The sequence below is a fragment of the Mus caroli genome, chromosome 1, assembly GCF_900094665.2.
Source record: "Mus caroli chromosome 1, CAROLI_EIJ_v1.1, whole genome shotgun sequence".
NCBI lineage: Eukaryota > Metazoa > Chordata > Mammalia > Rodentia > Muridae > Mus > Mus caroli.
Window position 1 is genome coordinate 152,443,593 of NC_034570.1, and position 23,079 is coordinate 152,466,671.

General features: G+C 35.3%; 1 protein-coding gene across 7 annotated transcripts in view; it reads right to left on the minus strand.

The window, feature by feature from the left end:
- Suco (SUN domain containing ossification factor) overlaps window positions 1–23,079 on the minus strand; it is a 62,290-nt gene that overhangs the window by 34,094 nt on the left and 5,117 nt on the right. For 4 of the 7 annotated variants that reach the window (XR_003836497.1, XM_029476813.1, XM_029476805.1 and 1 more), the window contains exons 2-9: window positions 13,705–13,816; window positions 12,001–12,111; window positions 9,261–9,415; window positions 7,262–7,399; window positions 6,728–6,878; window positions 3,554–3,677; window positions 2,649–2,785; window positions 2,127–2,194 (exon numbers count right to left, since the gene is read on the minus strand). Coding sequence is in view for 6 of the 7 variants with exons in the window: in XM_029476813.1 (XP_029332673.1) it covers window positions 2,127–2,194; window positions 2,649–2,785; window positions 3,554–3,677; window positions 6,728–6,878; window positions 7,262–7,399; window positions 9,261–9,415; window positions 12,001–12,111; window positions 13,705–13,816 (996 nt within the window). In the remaining variant the exon portion in view is untranslated. The remainder of the gene's footprint in view (window positions 1–2,126; window positions 2,195–2,648; window positions 2,786–3,553; window positions 3,678–6,727; window positions 6,879–7,261; window positions 7,400–9,260; window positions 9,416–12,000; window positions 12,112–13,704; window positions 13,817–23,079) is intronic. The other 3 variants (XM_021155061.2, XM_021155012.2, XM_029476817.1) reach the window with 1 other exon arrangement.

Consider the following 23,079-nt stretch of genomic DNA (forward strand, 5'->3'; position numbering starts at 1 on the left):
TCGAAAGATGGCCTAGTCGGCCATCACTGGAAAGAGAGGCCCATTGGACTTGCAAACTTTATATGCCCCAGTACAGGGGAATGCCAGGGCCAAGGGGTGGGGGTGGGTGGGTGAGGGGGAGTGTATTGGGGACTTTTTGGATAGCATTGGAAATGTAATTGAGGAAAATATGTGATAAAAAGTATTAAAAAAATAATAAAAAAAATTTTTAAAAAAGGTAAAATGTGATAAGGAGAATTAGAAATTTTTGAAATATTATTTTATAGGAGCACTATATAGAATTTCCACATAGAGAAACCCCTTGGTTTCTAAATTATCAATAAAAAATACAAGGAGGTAGATGTCTTTCTCTCTCTCTCTCTCTCTCTCTCTCTCTCTCTCTCTCTCTGTCTCTGCATTACATATATATAAATACATATAAATGTGTAAGTCAAATGCACCTCTTTATCTAACAGTTTGAAAGAGGTGCTTACAATAGTAATAAAAAAGTGCTGAGGAACACATTTCAGAAACGATAAACGGAAAAAGGTTAAGTGCGTTAAACAATAAGGATGAACCTTGTTTTACTGGTAGTAAAACTCAGTATCTGTCATTTAAAGATTCAAAACAATCTCAAATAAAATCTCCATATTGAAATCAGGAATGAAACAAGGAAAGTCTAAAAATAATAGTAATCAATCAGAGGTACCAAAAAACATCACAAGTCCTAATGTACGGAACGTTGCCCTATTAGATATGAAGATCTGTAAGACTGAGTTGTGGAAACCAACCCTGGGTTTTCTGAAAATACAGTAAGCACTCCTAACCTCTGAGCTAGCTTGCCAGCTCCCTCAACTGGCTTTTAAACATGAACTTTTGAACACAAAACAGTGTAATAAAAGTGTATTAACTCCCCCACAAATTGTTCCTGTCTATAGTATTCATTAAAAGATTTATAAAGCAGTGGAACCGAAGTAAGAGAGTATTTCTTAGATGTCTTTCTCTTCTATATTCGTAATTACTGAGCACTGTCATTTTTACCTGTTTAAATCTCTTTCAGATATATTCCTCTCTTCCATACTCAAACTGAAATTATTTAGCTCAAGGTTATGATTTCAAACTGAAGCTATGACGATAGTCTTCCACCTCATTTCTCTGCTTCAACTGAATGTTCTTGTAGAGGCCATTCTTTGAAGATAAGCTTTCTTGAAATGCTAATGAGATAATGTCACGTCTTTATAAATGTTAGCCTACCTGTCTTTAAAACAAAACTTGCAAACTGTAAAACTGGAGAATGCTCAGCGAAAAAGTGCTTGCTAGTCAAGTTTGAGGACAACTGTTTAGATCCCCAGCACCAAGGTAAAAGCTGAGTGAGGGCAACAGCTGCCAGTGATCCCAGGAAACTCCTGGAGCAAGCCAGCTAACTAGACTAGTGGGATCAGCAAACTCTGGGCTCAGGTGAGAGACCCTGCCTCAACATGGAAAGTGAAGAGAAGAGTGATCAAAGAAGACACAGCAGGCCTCCATCCGCACAAGAAAACATGTACTCCCACATACAAGCACATCATGCAAATGTGTGTGTGTGTGTGTGTGTGTGTGTGTGTGTGTGTGGAGAGGGAGAGAAGGAGAGAAGGAGAGGAGAGAAGGAGAGAGGCAGAGAGGGAGAGGGAGAGAGATGCATGCACACTGTTAAGCTGAGTACATGCAGTACTAAATGGTCTAATTGTAGCTAGACAGCTAGATTAATGCTCCAGCCTCGTCATCTCACTACTCTAACTGTACCTTCTTGTCACAACTAAACTGCTTCTACATAGTCATCCAGAAGAGATATGGTCCTATTAAAACACGGTGACTCCATCATCTGCTACTTCCTATGGGCCCTTTAAGATTCAGCCCAGAAACGACCTCTTCTAAGAATTCTCCTTTCTCTTCTCTTTGTAGACAACCCGTCCAACAGTACTTTTGACCAGACCTGTCACTATTAACATTTCTATCTCCTTAAAAGAAAAGGCATCTTGTTCTTAATTTGGGGGTAATATCCATATTGATCAATCATAAATGCTTATTAAATTACACAGATATATCAGTCTTACCCCAATAAAGATGTTCATGTATAAAATATACTTTGTAAAATTTTATTTACTTACCAGATTTTAGTGCTGCAAGGATTCAGCATATAAAGGTCCATATTTTCTATAAGAATAGCAGATGTGCTCTATTTCAAGAGGCAAAGAAAATAAAGAGAAGTTTAAAAATATTTCAATTCAAAATTTTGGGGAATTCCTGTACTTTGACTTTTAAAATGAGCCTAAGATAGACTACGTGTGGGGAAAAAAAATAAACTAGTTAAAATTTACTAGTTAAGGCTGCAGCATTAAATTAGCCTTATATCAATTTGTCCTTTTAAAACTTACAATGCCATTATAAAGGAAAATAACTTTTCAGGAGCTATTTTTAAAGCTGCATAGATTATTAAATGATTTTTAAAGCTGTAATGTGATCAACTAATGTAACAAAAATTTGACACTATAAAATATTTAAAAGCATAATCTCATATTAGTTAATAAAGTTAAAAAATAATTCACATTGTAACAGTTACTGTCAACCACTGTCTGCTTTTAATAAAGTCACTAGTTTCTTATATTTTTTATAAAAAAAACAAAAGGTACCTTGGCTTCTGGATTAGCTGCCAAAATTTTGGCACCACACTCCACAGAGGCATAATTATTTCTATTTTTCTGGACCTTTTTTGTGGCGTGTAGACCTCCATTAGAAGACGGATGCAACGACTGACCTGTAGACAAACCTTATTATAAACACATAGATGATTATGATCGAAAGTACATCCTTGGCCCCTAGCAACACAATCATCTCAAAAGTAACAGGCACTTTCCAGAAAGGAATAGGTTTTAATTCCTAAAAACACAGCTTTAAAATACATGAGAAATCCAAGGCAGACATGGTGGCACATGCTCATAATCCCAGCATTTGAGATGCCACACAAAGAGGATTGGCATGAGTTTGAAGCCAGCCTTGTATTCACAGTTACATCAAGGCCAACCAAAGTTACATACAGAGATTCTATCTCAAAACTAACAAACTAGAAATTCAAAATGTTTTAAAACACCTGGAATAAAAATTCACATTTCCTGAGGTACGTCTAATACCAGAACATAAAGATTTACCATGAGAATACTGCCTTGTTGGTTTTATGTTTTATTCTTTTTTCTTTGAATCCCAACATTAAGAATTCTTATTTCAGAATTATTATGCAAACGGTTTAAAGCTTTCTAACTGACCTTTCCATGTCCAAGTTTTTCCCCCATATATTGGGAGTGATATTATCACTCTTTCTTATTTTACTATCAGTAGATAACTTCTAACAATAGATTTTAATTAATATTAAAACTGTATACCACCAGTAAATGGCAGTGTAATCAGCAGCAATGTGGTATATCTTTGAACAAGTTTTTAGAAAGGTTGTTTTATAATTAGAAAGAGAAAACACATAGTTAAACCATCCCCCCAAATAATTTTTTTTTTTTAAATTAAAAGAATCCCAATGCTGTCTTACTTTTTTCTTTCTCTACCTCCATAACTTTCTTCTTCCACTCATCAAACGTTGGTATATCTTCTGGATCTTTCGGACTTGTGACAGATGTAGGGTCAGCTTCTCCTGGTTTTGTATAATCAGAGCTCTGAAAGAAATGCCCCCCACAAAAAATAATAATAACAACAAAGGTGAGCACACATGCTTCTTTAAAACTAAATAAAAATGTAATTTTATAATGAATACTATTTAAAATGAAATAGTGATTTATTTAAAATTCAAGTTAATATAAAAACTAACTTTAAGCACTAAAAAATTATGTTAGTAATATAAACATAACTTATTTTAAAAACAAAACAAACAGAATGCTGTATCTTAAATTGACTACTCAACCAGAGAGAAAGTGTGTGTACACTTGCAGTACAACCACCTTAAATATACTTACTTACTGATTAAAATAGTCATTTCAGATGTAGCATATTGCTTTTACAAAATCAGTAACAAGTATCCTATGCATACAAGCTTTAAAGTGGATATTTAAAATGTTATTTTAAAAGCCCCAAGACCTTACGCTTTAAAAGCATACAGAAATTGTGTTACATGCGGGCAAAAGAATTTACAAAAGAAAACAATATGGCTGTCTGGATGCACTTTTAAAGCTTTGATGCACTTGTTATACAAAATGTAAAAATAAAATGAAGACAGTAGCCGGGTGAAACAAGCCTTGAGTGCATTCAACGAACAAACGAGTGGGTGTAAAAATTAACTGAAAATCAATAAGCAGCAAAAGGAGTAGAAGCAATAAATTTAACAAAAAGAAAATGCAGTCATAAAATGCTCACAAGAAGCTATGAAAATCAGAGACATAAATAATACCAATTTGATGGCGGTTATAGTGTGATACTCTGGGCAAAGTGTTACATATCTAATGCATCATGGGGATTCTATCAGATTGCTGAAGGAGTCTTAAAATACAGTATTAGCGGCACGGGAGAGATGGCTCAGTGGTTAAGAGCACTGACTGCTCTTCTGAAGGTCCTGATTTCAAATCCCAGCAACCACATGGTGGCTCACAACCATCCGTAATGAGATCTGATGCCCTCTTCCGGTGTGTCTGAAGACAGCTACAGTGTACATACAATAAATAAAACATACATAAAACAATAAATACATCTAAAAAAAAGCTGAGCATGGTGGCGCACGCCTTTAATCCCAGCATTTGGGAGGCAGAGGCAGATGGATCTCTGAATTCAAGGCCAGCCTGGTCTATAAAGTGAGTTCCAGGTCAGCTAGGACTACAAAGAGAAACCCTGTCTCGAAAAACCAAAAAGTATTAGCAAGATGTACATACCTACTAATTCCTCACCATGTGCAATGTCAGTAAAAATGTGTATAATTCCATAGTGCAGCACTACTTCTAATATAGGGTAATCAGAAAAATGAATATCCCTCAAATGAAAAATTGTAAGAAAATAACTATATCAAGCACTAACAAGACAAATAAAAAGCTGAATGAACCACCAACCAAAGAGTACACAAGGTAGGACTCATGGCTCTAGCTATGCAGCAGAGGATGGCCTAGTCGGTCATCAATGGGAGGAGAGGCCTTTGGTCCTGTGAAGGCTCTATGCCCCCATGTAGGGGAATGCCAGGGCCAGGAAGTGGGAGTGGGTGGGTGGGTTGAGGAACAGGGGGAGTGGGGAGGGGATAGGGGGTTTTTGGAAGAGAAACCAGGAAAGGGGATAACATTTGAAATGTAAATAAAGAAAGTATTTATTATCATTTAAAAAAAAAGCTAAATGAAGGCACAGAAGTCATCACAGACTGTCTTGAAATGATCATTTTTAAACCATCAAATGCATGATAGCATTATCTGAAGAGGAGCTGTAACTAGCTACACTATTTTTTTTTCTTAAGCAGAATAATTCACTTGCCTATTCATTTCATGGTTCAACTATCTGTACATTACAGAAACAAAACAAAACTAAAGCTTTTCAATAATGGATGCTGCAAAGATCTAATTGTATTAGAAAGCAAACTGGTTTACATGAACTTAACTAGGCAGAATTATTCTGAACTGGATACTCATGTGTTATTTCTGACAACCTTTTTAGGATATTAATTTGTTCAGGAAGTAATTACATTTTAATTAAAATTTCATTCTTCTACCTATTATCACAGGCTCACAGTCTAAGGCCTTGGGTACTGTAGTTGGTTAACAGTTGAGACAAGTAAATTTAAGACAGCTAGCTGCCAAAGGAGACATGCTTTAATGTCTGCCTACTTTTACTTATGGGTGTGATATCTGACAATTGAACCTTAACGGCTCTTGATCTGGTTCCACTGGGAAAATTAAAATGAGTTCTTTTATAATACCAGACTAGAAAACACTGAGTTCCTGTGTTTCTAGGAAGCCACAGACACACAAAGCTAGTCCTATGAATATATAAAGCTCTGTAATTTAAGTTAGGAAGGTCAAGTGAAAATTCATTGAAAGGAACGGAACATCTCAAACTAAAAGGAATAAATAAAAAGGTGTGCTTGGCATTTTACATTATTCTTTCATTCTATTTATTTTGCTTTCAACTTGATGAAAAACATCTTTCACTTAGTTATTTCTTACCAGAGGGGGATCCTAAATTGTTGGGTAAAAGGTTCCCTTGGGAACTTTTTTTTTACCAAGGTCTTCACAAAGAATAAAGACAACTGCTTCACTATAATAAAGTCCAACTTTATTGGAAGAATAGTTTCAAGACAGTAGTTTAGCATTCAGTTGTACCTTGCATGTAAGTAAAGAAACCAAAAATGTGCCCTTAAAATATTCTAGCTGAGCAGAATATATTTGTTCTCACTGAATTAAATACTATTCTTCAATTTAATGGTTGTAGCATCTGTACAGATCAATAACACCGCTTAAGCAGGATTTTACTTATATTGTCCCAAAGAGCTGATGGTGGGCAGAAAGTCATGTGATTATATATAAAACCCAAGAGACTCCATTCCAGAACACCGTTATACATAAACACTCGGCAGTGTATCATGAGGTGACTACCTGCTATACATAGACACAGAGTTCATCAGTTTTATGACTAAAGTCCCTAATTTTATAAGAAATATGTTTAGCATTTTATTTTCAAGATTGCACTACTAAAGTAAGTTACATAACAGAACACTAGTTAGCCAAAGTCACACACTAACCTCATTTTTTAAAGTATCTGAAGTGTTCAATGCAGACTTCGGATCACCATGGTCTTGCTCACTCACTGAAACTTTTGATTCAAATTCTGATTTTGTTACTTTTTCTTTGCCGTGTGAAGATGACACATTCTCTATATGCTGGCCAACAAGGCTATATAAAAGCAAAAGATATATTAAACATATTTTAGCTGGATAGCAAATTTTCATACAATGTGATTACCACACCCAAGGTACACCTAAACAGAAGCACAAAGAGATAAAATTCCAGTAATAAAAGTGGAATGAAGCTTGCAGCAAACAACTTTTTTAAAAAAAATCACATTGTGGTTATTACAGAATCTTATCACTAATCCGATGTGGTAGTGCAGGCCTCTAATTCCAGCATTTGGAAGGCTGAGACAGGAGGAGCCTATGATTGAGGCAAGCCTGGGTTACCCATAAAGTTCCACGTTAGCCTGGGTGGTCTACACAAAAAGACACTTTCATGATAAAAAAGCAAAAAGAACCACAGTTCAAAGAACTATTGATACCCACCTCTCTGGTGGACTGACAAAAGCAGGTTGTTCCACTGAAGCATCTGCATCAGGAGCCTCCCCAGCATCACAGTCAGCTTCAGGCTGCTCCACTTCACCTGGCTTGGCTATAGATAAAGTACCAGACTTTTCTACTTCACTAAATGAGGAAAGAAAAAATGATAAGCCAGTGATTTAGTAGACTTAATATACATTTAAATTCTAATAACAATGTTGAAACATAAACCAAGAAAAAAGAATGTTTGAAGATCTACAGAATGTTTTCAAGGATTATTATTTTATTTTATTTTATTTTTTGGTTTTTCGAGACACGGTTTTTCTGTGTAGCCATGGCTGTCCTGGCACTCACTCTGTAGACCAGGCTGGCCTCGAACTCAGAAATCCACCAGCCTCTGCCTCCCGAGTGCTGGGATTAAAGGCGTGCGCCACCACTGTCCAACTCAAGAATTATTATTAAATTGGGCACAATGGCACATGCTTTTAATCCCAGTATCTAAGAGGCCAAACAGGAGGACTGAGAGGTCAAGGCCAGACTGAGCTATTTACTTTAAACCATGAACAATCAACTGTTGACTGATCTATGGGTGTTCCTTCACCTAAAACACTACAGAATTTTATAAAACAAAATATTAAATGAATATTTGGCCTGATAAAAATAAAAACTTTTTTTCTAAGAGTATCTTCCTAATATTTGATTTCTGCAGCTATTGAATCAATACTGTTGGAATTAGCAAAATCTACCAATTATTTCGAGCTACTTCAGTGACGCTTTACTGCACTTTTACAATTTTACTATTAAAAATGTGTCAATATTTCAATATTTTTCTTCCCTTACTTATAATTTTCCAATCAAATTTTTTTAATTTTACTTTTTTACTTATTCACTTTATATCCCACTCACTGCCCCCCTCTTAGTCACTCCCTCCCACAATCTTTCCCCCTTCCTCCTTCCCAATTCCCTTCTCCTCTGAGCAGCAGAGTAACCCCTCCAACTTGGCACTTCAAGTCTCTGCAAAGCTAGGTACTTCTCTCCTGCTGAGGCCAGACCAGATAGCCCAGCTAGTAGAACATATGCCATGTACAGGTCACAGCTTTTAGGACAGCCCCTAATCCCAGTTTTTCAGGATTTTTTTTTCAATTTAATTTAATTTAATTTTTTTCCAATCAATAATTTTTAATAAAATGGGAGAATAAGAACATACTGTTAAGATAAATGTATTCTGATCTTAATTAGCTTCTGAAATACTATCTAGACTTTTTCCAACATGCATTCTGTTCCCTTTTCCTTAACTGAGCAACATTCTCAAATGATACCATCTTTGTGCAAAACTCCATCAGCCCAGTCCCTTACATTCTGGAGGAGTACAGATATTCAAAACCTGACTGTATTGCAGTAAAAAGATTTTTTAAAGTGGCAATAAAGTAGCACTTAATTCTTACTGAGTCAAATACTCTGTTACCTTCTTACTATTACTAATTTTCACAATAAAGTAAATACTTAATGAGTATTAAGAGAGGGTGTTTGACTTTGCTCTCTGTGTTACAACTTAAGTAACTCAGAAGCACAGAACTGAGAGAACTAAGGATAACATAAGCTTAAATATTTCAAATGTTATTAAGTTACAAAAAGGTAGCTAGTCACACAAAAACATGGCTATTACTGGAATGCCAGTAACACTTGATGGATATAAATTGACATTTGATTTTTGAATAACTATACAAATCATTTGTTTTAAATGTATAATTTCTCTAAGTAGAACCTATGCAATGTAGAAATTCATGGTAGGCTATAATCTATTCTATTCATCTACTGAGCAGAATAAATAAGCTCACTATTAAGATTATATTCAACATACACAAATAAGACATTGATACAATAAATTATAACTTCTATCCACCCCAAATATCAAATATGAGTCTACAATGGTGTTTTATTAAGAAATGTTTCTAATTTGCTGTGTGCTCCTCCCCCACCTCCATCCTCCTTCATAATGACTTACTCAAGCTCTGAGACTGGAGTCCTTTCTGAGGTAGATGAACTGGAACTGTTTTCAATGGTTTCACTGCCTACAACTACACTGGAAGACTCTTCATGCAAATCAACTGTAGGGAGTGCTTCAACCACAGGGAGGCTTAACTTCGTTGTTTCCAAATCCTGTTTTTTAAAAGGTTATGTTAAATGTTAAGATTAGTAAGTTACTTCTGATGGGAAGAAGTTCATAGAAAGCTGAAAAATGACAATATGATGTTAATAATCTAAGAGGATTTAGTCCAATGGTAAAGTGCTTAATATACATAGACTGCTATCATAGGTTTAATTCTCTAGCACTAAAGAAAGAATATTACTTATGAACGAAATACTTTTACACACACAAATCCTTTCTTCCATCATTACTACCCTTAGAATTTTATTTCATATTCTAATACAGAACCTGCACATTTTTCATACATTAGCAGACACAGCTGTATCAGGTCCTACAAGTTAACTCCATTTCTATTTAATACTGTACTATTAGTAACTAAGGAAGCCTATGTAAATATATAAAATGGTATGATACAGTTCTTTTATCCCTAAAGAGTTTATGAAAAAGTGTGCATCAACAAGTAACAATATAAGATATGTACAAGTATTACAACACAATAAAGAATTTGCTTTTCTTCCAATCCTAAATGTTCTAGGTCATTCACCCCTTAGATCTGAAAACCTTTATCAGCTCCAGTGATAAAAGAATTTGCCTGCTCCTTCCCATTCTGCTTCCACTATTCTCTATTCAGTCTCATCACAGCATCCATAACAGTCAAGTGGTATTATAAATCTTCCTCTTGCTTTCAATTATAATATAAATGTATTAAGTAAGGAGAATGTTCTCTCGATTTTAAGTCCCAGTATTTAGCACACAATGCACTTAAAAGTGTAACAAAGGATAACAAGTGAGAAAAATTCACAACAAGGTCAAGGAAAGAAAAAAACTATGAACTATTACAGACTATATGAAATGGGCCTTGAAAAATAGGTAAGTCAGTTTGGGTTAGAAGAAGTCACAAGACAATGTCAACAGTATGATCAAATTATAGTCATTTGGAGAACTAGTAGCAGTAAAATTTTTACAAATAACAATGGCTTGTTTTTAAAGATAGAAAATCTTCAGGAAAAGACATCATCAAATACTGTATTATTTCAGCATATATTCAATTTTTTTTTCTTTTTCTTTTCCCAAGACAGGGTTTCTCTGTGTAGCCCTGGCTGTCCTGGAACTCATTCTGTAGACCAGGCTGGCCTCGAACTCAGAAATCCGCCTGCCTCTGCCTCCCAAGTGCTGGGATTAAAGGTGTGCGCCACCACTGCCAGGCTTTAAATTTTTAAAACAGTGGTATTTTGCATTCTTTTTAAAACCTAAGTCCTTCAAGTTCAACATGTATTTTGTACTTAACAGTAAATCTTACCAATCAGCCACATTTCAAATGCTCAATAACCAAAGGACCTAATGACTACTATGCTAAACAACAGCAGAATAAGAGATTCCACAAAATTTCAAAACATTTGAGATAAAAGCTACTAGAGCAGTGGTTCTTAACCTTCTAATACTGCAATCCTTTAATACAGTTCCTCATGTTTTGGTGTCCCCCTAACCATAAAATTATTTTACTACTACTTCATATAAAATTATTTTACTACTACTGTTATGAATCATAATAAATATCTGATATGTAACCCCTATGGGGGAATCAATCCCAAGTCTGAGAACCACTGTTCTAGACTTCAATTACATGAGCTTTAAGATAGTTGTGTAATTGGAAAGGCAACAGATAGTAGCTTTTTAGTCTATACCTAAGTCTTTGGCAAATATTTTCCAAAATCTAATTAAATGAAACTCTTTCATTCTGAGGTGAACATTTTTTAAAGAATTGTTTATTTTATGTGTATGAGTACACTGCAGCTGTCTTCAGACACACCAGAAGAGGGCACTGGGTCCTATTACAAATGGTTGTGAGCCACCATGTGGTTGCTGGGAATTGAACTCAGGACCTCTGGAAGAGCAGTCAGTGATCTCAACCACTGAACCATCTCTCCAGTCCCAAGATGAACATTTTTAATCTGTAAAATGTTTTGGTTTTTCTTAATCTTTCTGTCTCCATATCAAACATCCCTAGTTCTTTCAACCTTATAGATTAAATGTTTTCTAAATATATCAGCATTCTACTAGGCTTATAGTATTTATTCATGATTTTAATAACTGCCATATTTCAGGTACATAAATTTGAAAACAATTCTTAGAATGAAAAAAAAATGGCAGAAACCATTTTAATGCATTCTTTTAACTTCATATACTATGTAAATTTAAATACTGCTTTCAAGAATGTTCTATGTGCTACATACAACTACTTCTGCTGCAACATAAAGCAGATCAAAAAGGGATTTGGTTTCTAAAAATCAGAAAATATATATTATAATGAGCCAAGAAAAATAGAACTTAGGAAGAAATATTTGCATTAAAATTTTACCTCTAAGAAAATAGCTGTATTTATTATTAAATCTTTAATTTTACATCTTCACAAAATCTATACTACTATTAACATGTGAATAATTTTACATTCTATTATATGGTTCTTTACAGTGAAGAAAATTAACAATATATAACATGACTAAACAAAGGTATCTATTACTGTGCAAAAAACAAAAACAAAAAAACCCAAAACCATAAGGTATATTATTAAAAGCAAAGGCAAACTATAGCTTACTTGTACATCCATAGTGTAGTCATCCTTTAGTTTATTTCCTTCTGGAGATATAGTTAAATAGGAATTTGATTTTCCTGATAGCTCAGCATTACTAGGTTCCTCTCTTTCATTCTACATGGTAACAAAGAAATGACTGGTAAAATTATTTTGTATAAATAAGTAAGTAAGTAAGTAAATAAATAAATAAATGCAGTTAGCAAAACTATCTCCTTCTTTGCCATAAACCAGTCTTATATACATTTGATTCTCAACTTCGTTTACATGTTTATTTTCTATCGCCTTCCATCCCTCTCCTTTTCACCATACTTAAAATAGAAATATGTGACTTTAAAACCCTCATCTGATAGCTTAATAAACACATCCTATATGAAGTATTATATACCAGACACCAAGGGAGACTTCCATAATTGCTTGGAATATATATGTTTTTGTTTCATCTATCTTTTGACACACTTATTAATATTTTCTATAGCTGTGTCTTTAAATGTGTTTTATAAAATACACATTTCATAGAAACAAAGTTCACGTTGCCTTTTTTAAACCTGAGCTTATCTAGCACATACAAAATATTGAAATGTTTGCTGAGAATTCCCCCCACTTAATGCTTACTTAAAATGTTTTTGTAACATTTGGTATGTAAATATCTCATCAAAGTGAAGTTAGAGACAAATTCTTCTGATTGTGAATAAAAGCATTACATTTTAAGTTTTCTTTTTAAAGAAATAAATTTTCCAAAGTTTGTATCTTCCATCTCAGATATAAATTCTATACAACTCAAATATTAAATAATCCAGTCCAAATATTATATCTCAAACCTCCAAACATGTAACTAAAAGTTGGTCATGATGCACATGCACACACAGCTGAGGAACAACACAAAAAATCTCATGAGGGAAAAATACATTCTGCTGTATCTGTATGATAAAGGTCATGTGCATATGTCCTTAGAGAAGGAAGAAAATCACTTGTAGAACATTTTTATTTTATTGTAATAGAAATCAAAATATTAATTTGTGTTCCTAGTTAAAAGTATACCTTTATCTACAGGAAAACATTTGAACATTCACAAGAAGGTCCTTTTTTTGGTTTTTCGAGACAGGGTTTCTCTGTGTAGCCCTGGATGGCCTGGAACTCACTCTGTAGACCAGGTTGGCCTCGAACTCGGAAATTCCCCTGCCTCTGCCTCCCAAGTGCTGGGATCAAAGGCATGCGCCACCATGCCCGGCTTAGGATAAGTATAAGTATATGCAAAGAAAATTGTTTTATAGTCAGCCAAAGATTATTTCTGTAGTTTAAATCAAAATACAGAAATTTGGAAGCAAAAGACAAATTTGAAGTAGCAAAATTATAAATGATTTCTAAACTATCAGGCTTTATGTCTATTTGCTGCACCTAATTATATCTACAAAGCCCCCAACAGCAAAAATGCAATACTCGTTACTGATAACTTTTAATTTGTAAAAGCAGATTTCTTTGCAACAATAAGGGAGTAATTTTTATTGAATATAGATCATACTTAGCACATAGTATTTGAAATACAAGCAACAAAAATATACCAGTATCTCTGAGCTATCTTAATATCAGAATTACCTCTGCAGCCCTCTTAACAATAAAACAGAAATTGTAGCCTAGTATTTCTCAGGTTACTTTCATTGTAAATGGAAACAGTCTTAGAAAGCAAGCTGTCAATTCCATTTAAGGTACCTTTTTCTGGAACTGTGTGTCTTCACTTCCTATTGCACAATTATCATCTTGAGAATAGTATGATGTTGAAGCTGAAGAACTCTCTTTACAGCAAACATGCCAACTTGGAAGCCTGCAGACACCCACCAGCAGCAACAATGAACAAGAGAAGGAAAGTTAAGTAAATATCCTTTTATGGGCTACAACCTCAGGCAATAGAATACAAGTTCTTATCCTAAGACACTCAAGAGCACAACTTGAGAGCATTGGTATCTTAGGAGGGGAAGTTAATAATCATTCTATTACCATCAACACCAAGTAATACATACACTTCTGGTGGGTACGACAAAATCAACAGAAGCAGTATGTGGTAATGATCACAGAAGGTACAGAAAGTTGTCAGAGCTATTAGCCTCCTGAGAAAGTGTCCAGATGCCAGAGCCATTTACAAATATTTAAAGATAATTCTAAAACCCGCCTAGACTACTTCAAAGCATGGAAGTAAAACCTGTAAGCTAGCCTTACATTAAGGACACTGACAGCCAGAAGTAACAAACTCTACAAGCACAAACACTCCAGGCTGACAGTACTCTGAACCAAATGTAACTCTTCTAGGCCAAAAACCTCTCTGCAAGTTTAACAAAGGTGGAATAGAATTCCTTATGATTGTTTGGCTCAAAACAACAAGCAACAAAAATAAATATACAAATATCTGTGAGCTATTTTAATGTCAAAATTACCTCAGTAGTTCCTCATAATATAACAAAACAGAAATCTCCACAAGTTTGTAGCCTAGTATTTCTCAAGTGTCTTTTATTCTAAATTAACAGTCTTAGAAAGCAGGCTATCCAGTGCCTGGCAAATGCAGAAGTGGATGCTCACAGTCATCTATAGGATAGAACACAGGGCCCCCAATGGAGGAGCTAGAGAAAGTACCCAAGGAGCTGAAGGGATCTGCAACCCTGTAGGTGGAACAACAATATCAACTAATCAGTACCCCCAGAGCTCGTGTCTCTAGCTGCATATGTATCAGAAGATGGCCTAGTCGGCCATCATTGGGAAGAGAGGCCCCTTGGTCTTGCAAAATTTATATGCCCCAGTACAGGGGAACGCTAGGGCCAAGAAGTGGGAGTGAGTGGGGTAGGGGAGCAGGGTGGGGGGAGGGTATAGGGGACTTTTGGGATAGCATTTGAAATATAAATGAAGAAAATATCCAATAAAAAAAAAGCAGGCTATCGATAAATCTATTTTATGGTAACACATACCTAGAAAATCATTACCACACCTACTAAAAGATATCTGGATAAATTACATAGCTATAAAGATCCTTCTAATGAATAAAACACATACACACACAATATGTGGAACATATGCTATATAATCCTAAAATTCGTTGTTGTTGTTTTTGTTGTTGTTGTTGTTGTTTTGAGACAGGATTTCTCTCAATGTAGCCTTAGCTGTCCTGAAACTCACTTTGTACACCAGGCTGGCCTCAAACTCACAGTGATCCATCTGCCTCTGCTTTCTCAGTGCTGGGATTATAGACATGTGCCACTCAGTTTAAAAGTCAATATGTCACTTTAAAAATAACCCATGTATATATGCCTCAGTACAGGGGAACGCCAGGGCCAAGAAGTGGGAGTGGGTAGGTGGAGGAGTGGGTGGGGGAGCGTATGGGGGAATTTTGGGATAGCATTGGAAATGGAAATGAAATAAATACCTAATTAAAAAAATTAACCCATGTAGTTGTGAAACAAAATCAGCATCACTAGTCTAGTGTAAGTAGTATCACATGCTACGAGGATTAAAGACAAAAAAGGATTCCCACAATAGGAAAATGTGCAGAGAAGGAGATCATGGACTACCCAGTCTTAAATGAGATATCTCCTTCAAATCCATCCCCTCAGAACTCAGGGAACCCTATTGGAAGAGGAGTTGGAAGATTCTGAGAACCAGAGGAGGGATGAAAAATACCAAGGAAACAAGGCCTTCTAAACACCAGTGCAACTGAAGCACATGTGAACACAACAGACAGTGGTAGCACATACTGGGTCTACACAGATCTAAGCCAAGGTAGGGGTCCCAGCACTGAGAAAAGTGAACACAGTCCCCATTCCAAATCCAGAGGGTACCTCTGTTTGATAACAGCTCGTAAAGGAAAACTTTGTTTTCCCCAATGGAGTCTCAATAGTTGTACAAACTACTTTTAAAGACAGACTGTATGCCCAGCAGTAGATAATCAACACAAACTTAACTCAATGGCATTTTTGGAGGTTCTTTGTCTCATAATGCTTTGCCTGGGCACTATTATCTCCTTACAGGTCTGCTGCATATATATTACAGTTTCTGGTGTTATGTTTTTCTGGGATTTCTCTCTCACCCTCTGTGTGTGTGTGTGTGTGAACATGTGTGTTTCTGTATGTGCATCTTGTGCTTTCTCTTTGACTCTTCTGTTAATTTGTTTGCTTCATCATATTCTGGTTTGCTTGTTTTTTATTTTATCTTTATTATTTTTTAGAAGAATGATTGTATTCTAATGAGAAATGAGAAAAAGGGGTGGATTAGGGTGAGTGGGGAATTGGGAAGGAGAAGAAGAGGAAGGGGAAACCATAATTAGAAATTTTATGTAAAAAAACTATTTTCAATTAAAAAATCAAAGTGGAAAAGTAAAACAGTAAAATTATGTTACAAATAATGAGTTTATCTATAGTAAAGATGAGTTATGTAAGTGTAAAATACAAAGATATTAACTATTATAAGTTAGATATAAAAGTTGCATTCCTAAACCAGGCATGATGGCACATGCCTTTTTAATCCCAGAACTTAGGAGACAGGCAGATCTTTGTAAGTTAGAGGCCAGCCTGATCTATCTTTGCTGCACAGAGAAACCATGTCTCAAAAAACAAAACAAAACAAAACCAACAACAATTACATTTCTGGTTATAAAATGTTACATAACTCCTTATTTACAATGAATAAAAGATCCAAACTTAACATGAAAACTATCAAATCAAACTATTTGAGACTTCCAATATTAGCCAACTGCTTTGCTTGAAAAAAAAATGTCATTTTAACACAATTCAAAATACTGATGTGTAAGGAAGACCTGAAAACCACCTTTTGTTTTTTTTAAAAAAATAAAAGCAGAGCTGGGCAGTGGTGGCACAGGCCTTTGATCCTAGAACTCGAGAGACAGGAAGATCTCTGTGAGTTTAAGGCCACCCTAGTCTACATAGTAAGTTCCAGGACAGCCAAGGCTACATAGAAAAACTCATCCAGAAAAATGAAAATAAATATAAATAGATAAATGCAGGGAGGAAGGAATTTAGGAAGTTAGGGAGGGAGGAAAAGTAGGCTAGAGATAGTAAAGATGGTTCTAATGTATATGGGACCAATTAAACCTATATGAAGCTACAATTACAGCAATACTGAGATAGGAGGGTCAAACACCACAGCTAGAAACAAAGACAACCTTTAACCTTACAATTGGAGCTCTTAAAAGCTGCTTTGCTTCTGCTTGGTCTCTTACTAGGTAAGAGCACAATGTGTCCTTTCTTTCATTCTCACTGAGAAAGCCCTATTGATTGCTGATAATCAAACCTATAAATTTAGTAGTTCAGATCATTACTAGTCACTTACATAGGCTGGGTCTTAGATATTCTCAGCCACCATACTCCATATATCAAATTATATTCAATGACTGATCACTAAAAACTGGTCAATAATTTCAATGATCCATCATGAAGAAGCACTGAGCAACATAGATAATATTTTGTATCTTAATCTACCATTACTAATTTTGCCAATAAAACCTGTCCTTAAAGCTGATAGAAATAATTATATACTAATCATACTTAAAATGGCATATTTTTAAAAATTGTGTAAGATGTATTTATCCTAAAACAAACAAACAAACAAAAAAACCCTTAAATCATGGTGCTTTTTCTATAGCAATTTTCAGTTCAAAATACAAATAAAGTTCCCAAATAAATTAGTGTAGGCTAACCATATAATCTGGGTAAACAGAAATCAGCATATTGAACAATGAAAAGCTAGCCCTCAAAAGTAGGTTAGGGACTGAGCCTTCAAATGTTTATCCTTAGGCAAGCAGGGTTATTTAGAAGAATTTCATTAAGGGACTGACAAAAATCAAAAGTAGAGGGCTGGAGAGATGGCTCACTGGTTAAGAGTACACACTACTTTTCAAGGGCCCTAGAGTTCAGTTCCCAGCATTTGAGTGAGGTAGCTTACAAAAGACAGCCTCTAAATCCAAGGGCCCAAAGTTCTCTTCTGGCCTGCATAAGCGCCTGCATTTGGATACACATATCCACACAGGGGCATGCAGACATATAGATTTTAAGAGAATATATCTTTTTAAAAATTAAAAAGTAGGCTACTGTAGCCATTAACTTTCTTATTATAAGTATTCTTTTTCTTCCAGGCTGCCAACCAACCATGCATGCCTGCCACCTCCTAAACTTCTATTTCAATTACAATGACTTATCAACACTTCCCTCTAAAATACAATATTTCTGTTTTCTGTTTTCAAATGCTTCAACCCTATCAGACTCTACACTGTTGACAAAGTAATCTTAAACAGCTTTCCATCTTTATTTCCAGTTTCCTCCTTTCTATCCTTTTACTGGGTCTCATGTAGCTAAGCTGCACTCTATGTAGCAAGGCTGGCCTTGAATTCCTGCTTCTCCCTCCTCCTGCCAAAGGCTGGGATTACAGGAATGCAGTAGCATACCAGGCCTTCAAAGCTTCCTTTCTTTGTCATCTTTCTTGATTCCTATTATCTTCAGAAACTCAGTGCTCTATTTCAAAAGTCAAACATTCCCCTTCAAAAATTATTCCCTCTGTGGAGAAAATTCCAGTCTTTTTATCTCCCAAGCCCCACATTTTTAAGTTGTATACAATCTATAAGAATTCTGGGCTTACTTATTCCATCCCCCTCCAACTAGAAGATCATTCATCTTTCAATTTTTTATAACTCTTGCATTTTTTGTACACTATTAACACAAGATAAGAACACAGTTTTCTCTCTCTTTGAACCAATTTCCCAAATTCATAATTTAATATACAAGATGTATGGTCTCATCTGCAGCATGTTCTAAGAAAGTATCTACCTTTCCTTGTTTGGCAGAATTCTACAAAAAAAAGCACCACACAGCACAGGAGCCTTGCTAGATGTGTTGACGTGAGAAGAGTAAGAGAAAGCAATGCTGACAAGAGCAGGTCGGAGACAAACTAAACAGCTCTTTTGAGTTCTAGCTCAATGCTGTACCTTTGCACTACAGCTGCACTACAGGCCAACTTCACAACCTATTATTATAAAACCAGAGCATTTACTTCCGTAAGATTTGTGCTTAATGCTCTTACTTTCTCCATTTCTAAAACCACATACTTATTGTGGCAAACTCAATTACTCTGACTGTTTCCAAGTATTTGTCTCTGTAAATCTGTCTCTCTTCTCAGAAATACATCTAGTACAATGATGTCAACATAACCGTCTCAAAACAACTTCCCTTGCTGGATATTTATCATCTAGCTCTCTGGCTTCACTTATAAAATTCACCATAATCTCCTATCTGCAACTTTTTCTTAAGTTTAACTACTTATTATCACTTCTATCCATTCATTATTAATTTCTCATACTCTTTCCTCTTGATAATTAAGTGCAATCTGCTCACTGCAGGCAGTGAGACACATATATACGCATATAGCCATCATTCATATTAGCAGCATCAGTGCATTTTATTTCAGCTCATGCAACACCTGTTCCCACTGGAGAGTTTATAGCTGGCACATTACACTTCAAGCCTTCCTAGCAACTCCAGGCCAATTTTTTCATTAATAAGTAGTATGAAACTCAGTTTTCTGAATGATTCATTAGCATTCTAATATTTCTAGAATGTTGGCTGTATAAATATAGTTGACTTCATCTAATTCAGTAACACTAAATTGAATACAAAAACCAAAAATATCCATAAATATAGTTTCTTTGAGATAGGAATCCTCAAAAAGTGTCCTTTTAAAAAGAGCTTCAGGTTGTTAACTCCTGCTGTCAAATCCTTCCTTGGCTCATTCAGGCCCCACCATTTTCAAATAAGAAATCTAGCCCAAGGACATCAACTGGCATACAGGCCAAACACACAGTGATTAAGAGAACACAAGCTCAAAAAACTACCTAAGTTCTGGATCCTTCCTGTGAAAAACTTGGCAAGGATGCTAGTGTCTATGTGTCTTCCTTCTTTGTCTTTAAATGAAGGAGTCCCACAAGAATCTATATATTAAAAGGGGTATATGTATATTTCAGAAGAGTTATAATGATCATAAAATGACTATTGGGTCCTTTCTAATAAAGATATCCATCTGTATTATGGACAAGGAACTTGTACACAAGGCTCAAGTTCCACACTTACTGTTTCCTTCTCTGTACCAAATGCATTGTGGGCAGCCAAGTAATATTAGAAATAAATTTATAAAAATAAATGATATATTATTATAAACCCCTATAACCTTTCCTATTTTACTCTATAAGCTGTCAAAGTACCCAGAATGAATGAATCAAAACATATATATAAAATAGCACTTAAATACATTATGAGCTTAGTACCTAAGAACTATGTCAACACTATAAAAGACTGAATACATTTATATACATTAAATACATTTATATAAAGTACAAAAATCACTTAACTAATACTTCATTATAAAAATAAAGTTTTGAAGGTGGGTGGTGGTGACACAAGCCTTTAATCCCAGCACTCAGGAAGCAGAAGCAGGTGGATCTCTGTGAGTTCTAGAACAGCCTGGTCTACAGAGTGCTAGGACATCCAGGGCTACACAGAGAAACCCAGTCTCAAAACAAAAAATGTTCTGAATCTGGAGTGTAGCTCAGAGTAGAATACTTGTCTAGCATTTGGGAAGCCCTAGGTTCTATATCCAATATTCAAAAATGGAAGCAAAACAAGTCCTTCAAAAGCAAACAAATCTTAAAAAATTAAAAAGCGCTCAATTTATAAAATAAGTATATCCTAAGGGATATTCAAATACTCAAAAGCAATTTCCCATTCCCTTGTGACATATGAAATTATACCTTGTGGAAATACTTTATATTATATGGTCTTGAAAAACAAAACAGGGAATGCAAATTAAAAAATGTGTTTTATAGCTGGCACTAAAGAAAAATCTGAAATCCATAAATCATTGTTTCAAGTAGGGTGTTTTTGTTTGTTTGGTTTGGTTTGGTTTTTCGAGACAGGGTTTCTCTGTATAGCTCTGGCTGTCTGGGAACTCACTTTGTAGACCAGGCTGGCCTCGAACTCAGAAATCCGCCTGCCTCTGCCTCCTGAGTGCTGGGATTAAAGGCATGCGCCACCACGTCTGGCTAAGTCGAGTGTTTTATTTATTCACATATATACAAACTATTAAACAGGGATGTATATAGCATATATGTATATGTGTGTGTGTATGTGTGTGTGTGTATATATATATATATATATATATATATATATATAAAATGTTCATAACTGAAAATGACCTGAGAGACAAAAAAAACAATACTTTTCAAAGTTTCTTTTCATTAGAAGTGTAAAGTTAACTATACATATTTATTTCTCTGCTCAGATTGAGAGAAGTGGAAATTTATTAGTCACAAACAACAAAATTATGAGATAATAGTGTTCAAAGAGAGCTGTTAATATCTCTGATTCTTTTTTTTTATTGTCTGCCAAGTCTATTTTTACTTGCATTCTAAAACATCTTCAAATGTATTAAACATTAAAAGGCAACATGAGCCACATCTCTAGTTCCTAAAATAATTCAAAGACTATTATAGAGAATCATCTGCCTCTTGGTGTATAGACCTTGACACCACAGATTTTCATAAAGAGAAGCCACCTTCTTTCAAGGATCTCTTCACACTAAAGCAGCCTAGTTCACCCAACTTATGTGAAGGGATCTGGCACTATTCATAATGACCCTATCTATACTCCTTCCAGGCACCAGATGCTATCCTTTGAGTAAATATCTCAGCAAATCTGAATTTTTTCCAGTCTCTTCATATTAAGTTCCAACAACAACAAAAGTCATCAAATGATGTGGAGAGCATGATTATTTCATTATTTTGAATATCATTTTATTCAGAAAATAGACTCTCAGAGACTTTTTAAAAAGTCTCTACAGAAGCAGTAAACACACACACACACACATACACAAACATTTTTCAGGTAAAAGACAGAGTAGGAATTTTTGACAATTCCATATAAAATGAAAGCAGTTTTTTATATAGTTTGCTTCTTGTTTTTCTGCTCATATATTAATTAACAAAAGAAGCTAGGGGCTGGAGAGATGGCTCAGCAGTTAAAAGCACTGACTTTTTTCTTCCAGAGGTCCTGCGTTCAATTCCCAGCAACCATGTGGTGGCTCACAACCATCTGTTATGGGATCTGATGCCTTCTTCCGGTATTTCTGATAACAGCTACGGTGTACTTATATTAGATAGATAGATAGATAAAATTTTTAAAAAGAAGCTGGAAAAATTATCAGAGGAAAAAACAAAGAATACAGAAATCACAACCCAAGGAGGGAAAAAATCTCTTCCATCTATAAAAACTAGACTAAGGTCAAAAAACATCGCCATCTTGATTTACACAGCTCCCAGTGCTCCCCTACTGCACCTCCCTCCACCATGACCATGACCTACCACCTCCAGAATCTGTCAGGCAATCCATTCTATCTTTGATAGTAATCTAATTAAAATAGCAATATGGCTGCTTCTTTCCTTCTTATTGAACCTATTTCACTCGCTCATCTTCTATCCTGCTAAACTCAGAGTTCACCTGGGCAATAATTTTCTTCAAAACTCTACCCTTTTCAAGTCTTCTCCACCCCTACTAAACACTCCAGAAAACCCCACAAGAATGTTCCCTCTGCTTGTAACACAAGTCTCCCACCTTGACTATTCTATTCACCCTAGAAACCATTAATAGATGAGAACTAATGTTCACAGAAATAACAACCCAAAGGCATATGATTGATGAATGGAGGACAGGAAAGACTCTAAAATACAAACCCTTCATTAGAGCCAACTAATGTCCTTTTAAGTACCTTTATTGTATGCTAAATATATCAAAGTTTTTTAACATCAAGGTTTTAGTCTAAATATTAACTCCTCTAAGCTCATCCTTTGAGTCACAGAAAAAAATCTGTTACTATTTGTCTTAGTCAGGGTTTCTATTCCTGCACAAACATCATGACCAAGAAGCAAGTTGGGGAGGAAAGGGTTTATTTGACTTACACTTCCATGCTGCTGTTCATCACCAAAGGAAGTCAGGACTGGAACTCAAACAGGTCAGAAAGCAGGAGCTGATGCAGAAGCCATGGAGGGAT